The sequence below is a fragment of the Oncorhynchus tshawytscha genome, linkage group LG07 (genome assembly GCF_018296145.1).
Source record: "Oncorhynchus tshawytscha isolate Ot180627B linkage group LG07, Otsh_v2.0, whole genome shotgun sequence".
Lineage (NCBI taxonomy): Eukaryota > Metazoa > Chordata > Actinopteri > Salmoniformes > Salmonidae > Oncorhynchus > Oncorhynchus tshawytscha.
This window is the reverse complement of record NC_056435.1, coordinates 52,899,523-52,910,964: the sequence shown is the minus strand read 5'-3', so window position 1 is coordinate 52,910,964 and position 11,442 is coordinate 52,899,523. Positions and strand designations below refer to the sequence as shown.

General features: G+C 43.3%; 2 protein-coding genes across 4 annotated transcripts; both read right to left on the bottom strand.

The window, feature by feature from the left end:
• Positions 1 to 1,222: 1,222 nt before the first annotated feature.
• Positions 1,223 to 3,401, bottom strand: LOC112254824 (caveolin-3). The gene is made up of 2 exons (XM_024427713.2): positions 3,145 to 3,401; positions 1,223 to 2,304 (listed from the first exon to the last, which is right to left on the bottom strand). Exons 1-2 carry the CDS (start codon positions 3,265 to 3,267, stop codon positions 1,963 to 1,965), a joined length of 465 nt encoding a protein of 154 aa, XP_024283481.1. The 5' UTR covers positions 3,268 to 3,401; the 3' UTR covers positions 1,223 to 1,962.
• Positions 3,402 to 3,404: 3 nt separating this feature from the next.
• Positions 3,405 to 11,442, bottom strand: LOC112254822 (caveolin-2). Of its 3 annotated transcripts, none has more exons than XM_024427711.2 (4): positions 11,370 to 11,442; positions 11,015 to 11,250; positions 10,467 to 10,654; positions 9,458 to 10,266 (listed from the first exon to the last, which is right to left on the bottom strand). In XM_024427711.2, the coding sequence occupies exons 2-4, from the start codon at positions 11,243 to 11,245 to the stop codon at positions 10,116 to 10,118; spliced, it is 570 nt and encodes a 189-aa protein (XP_024283479.1). In that variant the 5' UTR covers positions 11,246 to 11,250; positions 11,370 to 11,442; the 3' UTR covers positions 9,458 to 10,115. The 3 variants fall into 3 exon arrangements, with proteins under 3 accessions (XP_024283480.1, XP_024283479.1, XP_024283477.1); XM_024427709.2 differs by having other exon boundaries at positions 11,353 to 11,408; XM_024427712.2 differs by lacking the exon at positions 9,458 to 10,266 and adding an exon at positions 3,405 to 3,522 and having other exon boundaries at positions 11,015 to 11,402.

The following is an 11,442-nucleotide window of genomic DNA, read 5'->3' as shown; positions in this document are numbered from 1 at the left end:
TGGCCCATTCCTCCTGACAGAGCTGGTGTAACTGAGGCAGGTTTGCAGCAAATCACCTCCACAACATGATGCTGCCACCCCCGTGCTTCACGGTTGGGATGGTGTTCTTCGGCTTGCAAACCTCCCCCTTTTTCCTCCAAACATAACGCTGGTCATTATGTCCAAACAGTTTTATTTTTGTTTAATCAGATCAGAGGACATTTCTCAAAAAAGTATGATCTTTGTCCCCATGTGCAGTTGCAAACCGTAGTCTGGCTTTTTTATGTCGGTTTTGGAGCAGTGGCTTCTTCCTTGTTGAGCGGCCTTTCAGGTTATGTCGATATCGGACTCGTTTTACTGTGGATATATATAGTTTTGTACCTGTTTCCTCCGGCATCTTCACAAGGTCCTTTGCTGTTGTTCTGGGATTAATTTGCACTTTCCGCACCAAAGTACGTTCATCTCTATGAGACAGAACGCATCTCCTTCCTGAGCGGTATGACGGCTACGTGGTCCCATGGTGTTTATACTTGCATACTGTTGTTTGTACAGATGAACGTGGTACCTTCAGGCATTTGGAAATTGCTCCCAAGGATAAACCAGACTTGTGGAGGGTCTACAATGTATTTTCTGAGGTCTTGGCTGATTTCTTTTGATTTTCCCATGATGTCAAGCAAAGAGACACTGAGTTTGAAGGTAGGCCTTGAAATACATCCACAGGTACACCTCCAATTGACTCAAATTATGTCAATTGGCCTCTTAGAAGCTTCTAAACCATTACATCATATTCTGGAATTTTCCAATCTGTTTAAAGGCACAGTCAACTTAGTGTATGTAAACTTCTGACCCACTGGAATTGTGATACAGTGAATTATAAGTGAAATAATCTGTCTGTAAACAATTGTTGGTAAAATGAGTGTGTCATTAACAAGGTGGATGTCCTAACCGACTTGCCAAAACTGTAGTTTGTTAACAAGAAATTTGTGGAGTGGTTGAAAAACGAGTTTTAATGACTCCAACCTAAGGGTATGTAAACTTCCGACTTCAACTATAGATACTGTACGTTACATATAACCTTGACCACTGGCACTGAGACATGTTTGTGTAGATCTATCTGGCCTCACCCTTGCCTGAGCATATCGGGAATTCTTTCACTGATTTTTTTCCAAATCAGTTACATACAGTACTGTAGGAAGATTCTATGTCACAACGAGCGCTAAAGACAGACATCACATATACCTGGAACATTAAACAAGTCATTTATTGCAGCATCAACATGTGAGAAAGGACCATGGAATATACTTAAGTATCAAATCAATCAATCAAGCATGGATGAGTGTTGTTTGTAGTGTACCATGTTGTATAGACTATGGATTTACCTCCCCATCTATGGCACCCAGATGCGAGCACTCTTCTTCTTGTCTTCTGATTGAACACAATAATCTCTGTCTATCACATGTTTGAAAGATGGGTCAGACCCAGACCCAGCATCAGCAGTCAGACAGGAGGCCAGGGAAGTAGCCTACGTGGCATACTGCAGAGCACTCCATTCTGGCACCTCTGGCCTCCTGTTCGTCTCACCCCTACAGGAGGTCCGCTCCCGCTCAGCCCAGTCAAAGTCTTCTCTGTCCTGGCACCCCAATGGTGGAACCAGCTTCCTCCTGATGCTAGGACAGCAGAGTCCCTGCCCATCTTCCCGAAAAAATGTCTGAAACCCTTCCTCTACAAAGACCATATTAAATAAGACATCTCAGCCCCCCAAAAAAAAACCATACAGTTGTCTTTTCCTACGAGCACTGTATTTGCTGATAACTTATTTATTGAGGGAAAATGTACTACAACTGTGATATGTGGTTGTCTCAGCTAGCTATCTTAAGATGAATTCACTAACTGTAAGTTAATGTAGCTGAGAGCATCTGCTAACAAATGGGTGGAGAGCAGCCTAACCACTTCCTCCCTGTCCCATTCCCATGCTTCTGAACCCTACACCTCCTTCCGTAGCACCACTCGAACACTTGAGAATATTTTTGCCAGGGCTTCGAATAGGGGGTCACAGAAGGTGTGGATGGCCAGGGAGTAGATACGGCTCAGACACTGGGACTCGATCAGACAGCTTTTAATGCATGGCACAACGGCCCAGATGTGGCAGAAGGAGAGGCAAGCGAATAGGAAGCCCCACAGCAGAGCCACTGGGATCCCCAAAATGGCTGATAGGATGCGGTAGCACCAGTATTTGGACACAGTGAAGGTGGTGTAACTGGCTTTCCACACCCCATCCAGACTGTGAGTCCCATCAGGCTCAGCGATCACATCCTCAAAGTCCACCTGCAGGGGGAGACAGAGAGGCCATTGTACTGTAATTGATAAAAGGGTCCAGCTTCTGACACCAACGGCAATGAGACAGGACACCATTATGTTAGCTTCAGGAATATCTTTACTAAGTTAAAACCTAATATCTTACGCAACGCATTATGGGTATTGTAGTACATTATGCTACAGCCATCAGCAGCTGGACCTTCTTTTAGCTCAGTTAAAAACTGCTATATTATATTGCCTGAAACCTCTCACTGTCCCAAGCAAATTCATCTGTCATGAGTAAATACTGTATAAGGCAATTGGATACATTCCTACAACATGAATAGATAGAAGTTCTCTTTCTAACAATCCGCCTGTTTTAAAGTCACAGATCTAATTAAAGGAAAGGAATTTGTAAGCTGCAGTCCATCTGACACCACTACCCGTAACTATAAATACACTTACTGAATATATACAGAGGGCCATAAAATCCATAAAAAACCTAAAAGCCATAAAAACCATTAAAACCATAAAAACCATAAAAGCCTAATGATTCATTAGCAAATCAAAGAATACCAGAGAAAACCATCAAAGACATTATGTAAAAACATGTATTTACAACAAATTCCATGATGGCAGTTTTGGCAGATAAACATTGCGTTCCACTGCCATTCATACCCTTGTGTTTGCCTTCCCAGAAATAGAGCCACTATCTGTAGCTGGGTTGGTAAGAGCTACAGGGATACAGGCTGTTTCAGGAAACATTTGATGGTCACAATAGTAACCCAAAGGATAGCACTTCTAGTGCACGTGCGAGCATACACACATGCACGCACGCACACACACACACTTAAATGTAATATAGCCTACCTTCACTACATCCTCGTTGACTTGCTTGGGGTCTCTGTTGATCAGGTCAATCTCTTTATGATGTCCGTTTGCCTGAAACCTTTGTTCATAACCATTGTTGATGTCAGCCATGGTTGCAGTCATATGCTAATCAAAGGAGAGGGGCAGAGAGGTACGAGGCAGAGTAGAGGGGTCCGAGAAGAGCGGTCTCAGTAAGGCTGGTAGTTATCCTGGAGCTGGGCAGTGGTAGCTGTAGTGGTCAAAGAGGCAGTGTGGGGAGTGGGACAGGGAGTGGCTGTACCCAGGCTTCTGGATTTCCCCTCACTGTGATGTCACTCCTGGAATGCCAGCAGCACCCAGCAGGCAGCTGCCCCTAGTTGTCCTGTCAAACTGTAACCACTGTAGCCATAGCATAGCACAAACACACAAACACACAACACATAGCCTACAGTTACACACATACTTTGTTGACTACAACAAATTCTCGTTAATAATCACTTATAAACATCTTGTAAACACACTAAAGAATGAACACACACACACAAACACACACACACATTATTTTACTATCCTTGTGGGAACCAAACAATTGATTCCCATTCAAAATCCTATTTTCCCTAACCTCAAACCCTAAACCTTAACCCCTAACCTAACACTAATTGTAACCTTAACCCTCAACCTATCCCCTAAGCCTTAAAGATATTTTTTCCTTGTGGGGACTGGCAAAATGTTTCCACTTGTCCTAATTTTCCTTATTTCACTATTTTTGTGAGGACTTCTGGTCCCCACAATGATAGTAAAACCAAACCACCCACACACACACGAGTAAGGCCCATTCTCTATCAACACTCATGCCATACCTCACACTGGGACCCTAAGCATTTCTTAAAGGAAAAAGCAAACCTATGTTGCATTACACACATCCCTGATGGTTCACCATAGTAATTACTGTAGCCAAATATAGTGTGAAGATCACAGGAGTCTGCTAAGGGTATAATAATAGCCAGATTCATAGCAAATGGAATGGCATCAAACATATTTGATGAATTTGATTCCATTCCACTTGATCTGGTCCAGCCATTACCACTAGCCTGTTCTCCCCAATTAAGGTGCCACCAACCATATAGCAATGCTCAGATATAGACAAGTGAGGTCCGTACAGAGAATTGGATGACACTTTCCATGATGCAGCTATATATAATGCCTTATGATACACTACGAAGATATGTTCTGGTTAGTCCCTCCATGGAGAGACTTGTCATATATGATTGAGCAGGTGGATATGCTGATAAGACAGAGAATTGTGCAAAGATCTGAGACTGACATGTAGACCTAAGCATTTTGAGTTTGTGATACATTTACTACCACACGTTAAGTTGAGAGTGGACGGTGGGGACAAACAGCATCAAAATGCTTTCTAGCGTTAACCCCATAAAACCTGAGACTCACCTAAAATAAAGGAACTTGGCAGGAGATGTAGCATGCTGATGGTGTTGGAATATATCATGCATGGCTCACTTTTTTTCCTGTCACAAACCTGTGTTTCCATAGCAACCACAAATGGAATGTACCATGAAGGTCTGCCTGTTTTTTCTTGTCACTCAAACCTGTGTTTCCATAGCAACCACAAATGGACAGTACAATGGAAACCTGTGTGTCCATAGCAATCACAAAATACTGCAATGCATATACGGTATATAGTAAGTAATCATCATGATATTAAATTCCCCACCTCCCAACTATTGGCTTAAAAACCTCTTAATGATCCGAGCCTTTTTTTCCATTTTCGCCTAAAATGACATACCTAAATCTAACTGCCTGTAGCTCAGGACCTGAAGCAATGATATGCATATTCTTGATACCATTTGAAAGGAAACATTTTCAAGTTTGTGTAAATGTGAAATTAATTTAGGAGAATATAACCAATTAGATCTGGTAAAAGATAATACAAAGAAAAAAAAAGAAAAAAAATAATTGTACCATCATCTTTGAAATGCAAGAGAAATGCCATAATGTATTATTCCAGTCCAGGCACAATTTAGATTTTGGGCAACCTGGATTTGGGAACAATAATCGAATTCAGGCATTTTAGGCCAATATTAGTTCTTTAAATTAACACTTTTTATCTCCAAATTCATTGTAAGTATTGTGCAATATACAGTTATCAAATGGAATAATGACTTTATTATGAAATGGTATAAAACAAAACAAAATGTCAACCATAGTTTCCTCTGGTTGTTTGTCATGTCTGTATATTGCACAATACTTACAATGAATTTGGAGATAAAAAGTGTTAATTTAAAGAACTAATATTGGCCTAAAATGCCGGCGCCGACAGAGATGGCCGCCTCGCTTTGCGTTCCTAGGAAACTATGCAGTTTTTTGTTTTTTTACGTGTTATTTCTTACATTAGTACCCCAGGAAATCTTAGGTTTCATTACATACAGTCGAGAAGAACTACTGAATATAAGATCAGCGTCAACTCACCATCAGTACGACCAAGAATATGTTTTTCGCGACGCGGATCCTGTGTTCTGCCTTACAAACAGGACAACGGAGTGGATTCCATGCAGCGACCCAAAAAAACGACTCCGAAAAAGAGGGAAACGAGGCGGTCTTCTGGTCAGACTCCGGAGACGGGCACACCGTGCACCACTCCCTAGCATTCTTCTTGCCAATGTCCAGTCTCTTGACAACAAGGTTGATGAAATCCGAGCAAGGGTAGCATTCCAGAGGGACATCAGAGACTGTAACGTTCTATGCTTCACGGAAACATGGCTCACTGGAGAGACGCTATCCGAGGCGGTGCAGCCAGCGGGTTTCTCCACGCATCGCGCCGACAGAAACAAACATCTTTCTGGTAAGAAGAGGGGCGGGGGCGTATGCCTTATGACTAACGTGACATGGTGTGATGAAAGAAACATACAGGAACTCAAATCCTTCTGTTCACCTGATTTAGAATTCCTCACAATCAAATGTAGACCGCATTATCTACCAAGAGAATTCTCTTTGATTATAATCACAGCCGTATATATCCCCCCCCAAGCAGACACATCGATGGCTCTGAACGAACTTTATTTAACTCTTTGCAAACTGGAAACGATTTATCCGGAGGCTGCATTCATTGTAGCTGGGGATTTTAACAAGGCTAATCTGAAAACAAGACTCCCTAAATTTGATCAGCATATCGATTGCGCAACCAGGGGTGGAAAGACCTTGGATCATTGTTACTCTAACTTCCGCGACGCATATAAGGCCCTGCCCCTCCCCCCTTTCGGAAAAGCTGACCATGACTCCATTTTGTTGATCCCTGCCTACAGACAAAAACTAAAACAAGAGGCTCCCACGCTGAGGTCTGTTCAACGCTGGTCTGACCAAGCTGACTCCACACTCCAAGACTGCTTCCATCACGTGGACTGGGAGATGTTTCGTATTGCGTCAGATAACAACATTGACAAATACGCTGATTCGGTGTGCGAGTTCATTAGAACGTGCGTTGAAGATGTCGTTCCCATAGCAACGATTAAAACATTCCCTAACCAGAAACCGTGGATTGATGGCAGCATTCGTGTGAAACTGAAAGCACGAACCACTGCTTTTAATCAGGGCAAGGTGTCTGGTAACATGACTGAATACAAACAGTGCAGCTATTCCCTCCGCAAGGCTATTAAACAAGCTAAGCGTCAGTACAGAGACAAAGTAGAATCTCAATTCAACGGCTCAGACACAAGAGGCATGTGGCAGGGTCTACAGTCAATCACGGACTACAGGAAGAAATCCAGCCCAGTCACGGACCAGGATGTCTTGCTCCCAGGCAGACTAAATAACTTTTTTTGCCCGCTTTGAGGACAATACAGTGCCACTGACACGGCCTGCAATGAAAACATGCGGTCTCTCCTTCACTGCAGCCGAGGTGAGTAAGACATTTAAACGTGTTAACCCTCGCAAGGCTGCAGGCCCAGACGGCATCCCCAGCCACGTCCTCAGAGCATGCGCAGACCAGCTGGCCGGTGTGTTTACGGACATATTCAATCAATCCCTATACCAGTCTGCTGTTCCCACATGCTTCAAGAGGGCCACCATTGTTCCTGTTCCCAAGAAAGCTAAGGTAACTGAGCTAAACGACTACCGCCCCGTAGCACTCACATCCGTCATCATGAAGTGCTTTGAGAGACTAGTCAAGGACCATATCACCTCCACCCTACCTGACACCCTAGACCCACTCCAATTTGCTTACCGCCCAAATAGGTCCACAGACGATGCAATCTCAACCACACTGCACACTGCCCTAACCCATCTGGACAAGAGGAATACCTATGTGAGAATGCTGTTCATCGACTACAGCTCGGCATTCAACACCATAGTACCCTCCAAGCTCGTCATCAAGCTCGAGACCCTGGGTCTCGACCCCGCCCTGTGCAACTGGGTACTGGACTTCCTGACGGGCCGCCCCCAGGTGGTGAGGGTAGGCAACAACATCTCCTCCCCGCTGATCCTCAACACTGGGGCCCCACAAGGGTGCGTTCTGAGCCCTCTCCTGTACTCCCTGTTCACCCACGACTGCGTGGCCACGCACGCCTCCAACTCAATCATCAAGTTTGCGGACGACACAACAGTGGTAGGCTTGATTACCAACAACGACGAGATGGCCTACAGGGAGGAGGTGAGGGCCCTCGGAGTGTGGTGTCAGGAAAATAACCTCACACTCAACGTCAACAAAACTAAGGAGATGATTGTGGACTTCAGGAAACAGCAGAGGGAACACCCCCTATCCACATCGATGGAACAGTAGTGGAGAGGGTAGCAAGTTTTAAGTTCCTCGGCATACACATCACAGACAAACTGAATTGGTCCACTCACACAGACAGCATCGTGAAGAAGGCGCAGCAGCGCCTCTTCAACCTCAGGAGGCTGAAGAAATTTGGCTTGTCACCAAAAGCACTCACAAACTTCTACAGATGCACAATCGAGAGCATCCTGGCGGGCTGTATCACCGCCTGGTACGGCAACTGCTCCGCCCACAACCGTAAGGCTCTCCAGAGGGTAGTGAGGTCTGCACAACGCATCACCGGGGGCAAACTACCTGCCCTCCAGGACACCTACACCACCCGATGTTACAGGAAGGCCATAAAGATCATCAAGGACATCAACCACCCGAGCCACTGCCTGTTCACCCCGCTATCATCCAGAAGGCGAGGTCAGTACAGGTGCATCAAAGCTGGGACCGAGAGACTGAAAAACAGCTTCTATCTCAAGGCCATCAGACTGTTAAACAGCCACCACTAACATTGAGTGGCTGCTGCCAACACACTGACACTGACACTGACTCAACTCCAGCCACTTTAATAATGGGAATTGATGGGAAATGATGTAAATATATCACTAGCCACTTTAAACAATGCTACCTTATATAATGTTTACATACCCTACATTATTCATCTCCTATGCATACGTATATACTGTACTCTATATCATCGACTGCATCCTTATGTAATACATGTATCACTAGCCACTTTAACTATGCCACTTTGTTTACATACTCATCTCATATGTATATACTGTACTCGATATCAGCTACTGTATCTTGCCTATGCTGCTCTGTACCATCACTCATTCATATATCCTTATGTACATATTCTTTATCCCCTTACACTGTGTATAAGACAGTAGTTTTGGAATTGTTAGTTAGATTACTTGTTGGTTATTACTGCATTGTCGGAACTAGAAGCACAAGCATTTCGCTACACTCGCATTAACATCTGCTAACCATGTGACAAATAAAATTTGATTTGATTTGATTTGATTTTGATTTGATTTGATGTCAATTGGGAGGATATTTTGTTTTTTAAAAGTGGTACAGTAAAATCCAAACGTTTGATATATTCCTTCTCACCCATGGTGACCTGATTATGTAAAATCTGCTTTTCTCATGATAACATTCACTACAGGACAAACTCCTCACCTCATAGAGGAGGTCTTGAGTGGTACCACTGAGTACTGTCAAGCAATAAACATTCAGGCCAGTTGTGTGTGTGAAACACGATTCACTTCAAATACAGGTACTTTGCCTGTGCTAGTTTAATTAATTGAAGTGCCCCATTTCCTATTCTGGGAAGGCAGGGGCCTTTCCAGGGAGGAAGAGAGCAGCGTCCAGACCCTGAGCTGTGAAGTGAAGATGTAATGAGGTACTAGATGTTAGCATAAGAATGGCTGATGACATAATCAGGTCATAATACAATAACAAGAACCCAGCTACTTGAATCGTATTACTGTACTGAGTACAACATTGATATTGAGAAAAGTTGTGTCTCTTAGAAGAATAGGGGATATTTCAATTGAATGGTTTTGAATATGAAAACAAATCTGATATTGCTGCATATTGATCAAAATCTTTAACACTTTATTTTAGATATCCTGCAATCCAATTTTCATCAGAATATATATGATAAAAGTAAAGCTATAGTAAACGTTAATGTTCTACTCTACCACAAAAAATTGTGGAGTCACATTTTGAACTGTGTGGTCAGGTTTTATTGAAATAACACTGTACACCAGTGCTGTCTGAATAATACTGAATGTGCTCATCAAACATGGGAATCATCTGACACTATCACATGAGAAAAGGACAACTCAAAGCACAGTTCAAGTGCATACCAGATACAACATTATCCTAAATGAGTGTGAATCTTTTACACATTCCCCTTTTCACCTTAACTTCTGACGACATCTTAGATAAGTAACCAATCACCTTGTTGGAAATTGTTTTTAAAAAGTATACAGTTTTGATCAATCACACTGATCTCAGTTCAGTTGTAAGATCCCATGATCCACCAAAAAGCCTGTAGTTGTGCCCCTGGTCTGATCCTAGAGCATCCTACAAATACTTTGCCCAGGCCTGATAGTCTCCCAAGAGGACATTCCATAGTAGGGTAACATTGGGAACAAGCCCATATTCCAAATCCTTGATTTTGTGTGAAGGTCCAATAATTCTGTCATTCCAGAGTCAGGCGAAGTCTGATTCCATCGTAGCACTTTGCTGCACTAGTGAGGAATGGGCGGACACCAATGTCCAGTACGATGCTCCATAGGCTCTGCAGCCAGTATGTGATTATAAGGATATGATGCACGAATGGGCTAAAGAACCTTTCAGGATTAGATAGAGAATACAGGGAGTAAGAGAAGAGAAGAGTTTCAAGATGGTAACTTATGGTTCACCCACTGGGCACAGATGTCATTTCAACGTCTATTTCATGTTGGTTCAACATCATTTCATTGAAATGACGTGTATGCCCAGTTGGCATGTATTGTATTCAGTGAACAGTGAACTGATATTATAGACGTACCATATGTGTAGGAAGCTGAGGATGGCGAAGATCAGTCCGGTGATGATGGATACAGGGACGGCCAGCAGGACGGTCACTATGCGGTAGATCCAGACCCTGGTGACCTCGAACAGGGCGTTGCTCCAGATCCACACTCTGTCTCCGCTACGTACTGACGCCGGCTCTGCTATCACATCCTCAAAGCTCACCTAGAGGCAGAATCATAATCTTGGGGTGATTGTTTATAGACAGACAGTTTGTTTTTGACACTCAAAGGAAAATATAGATAAACTGCAGTCAATGACATGACCAGCAGAGGGCAGTGCAAGTATACAAAAAACAACTGGGACATGCCACATGTCTATAGAAATATAATACTCTTCAGATTTGTTTGATCGTTTAAGTAATTATGTTTGACTAATTGGGTACAATCCTGAAAGCACAAAGAACTAATTCATGAAGTCATTCAAATTGACAAACATGTATTAACACAAAACAAATGTTGTCTGGTTAGCAGTTAGCTCCTGTTTTTATGGGTTGATGCATTGATGTGAGGTTGTGTGATATACCTTCAAACACTTGTTGACTCCTCGAGGGTCTCTCTCATTCAGGAGGGGCTTGATGTCACTAAGATCCACTAACGGGGACACAGCTTCCACCTCATCCATCCTGTCCCCCAGTTCAGCCTTCCATAGCAGCTGAGGCTCCTCATGTTCCTCATACAGGTCTGCATCAAGGTCTTCATCATCAGTGTCTCCCAGGTCAATATTTGTCTCCACTGGATCTGTCTTTCTCATCATGGTGCCTTTTCAAGGGAACAACTACTGTTTTTAGAATGAATTTCAATTAAATACAACAATTATTCAAATATGGGAGTGTAGAGAGTAACAGGACCAGAAAGACTCACTCTGCCTACACACATACCTACACACTCACACCACACTGTCAAACTGTGACACTTTCAGACAGAGGATGGCCACCAGGCTGTTCACATGGG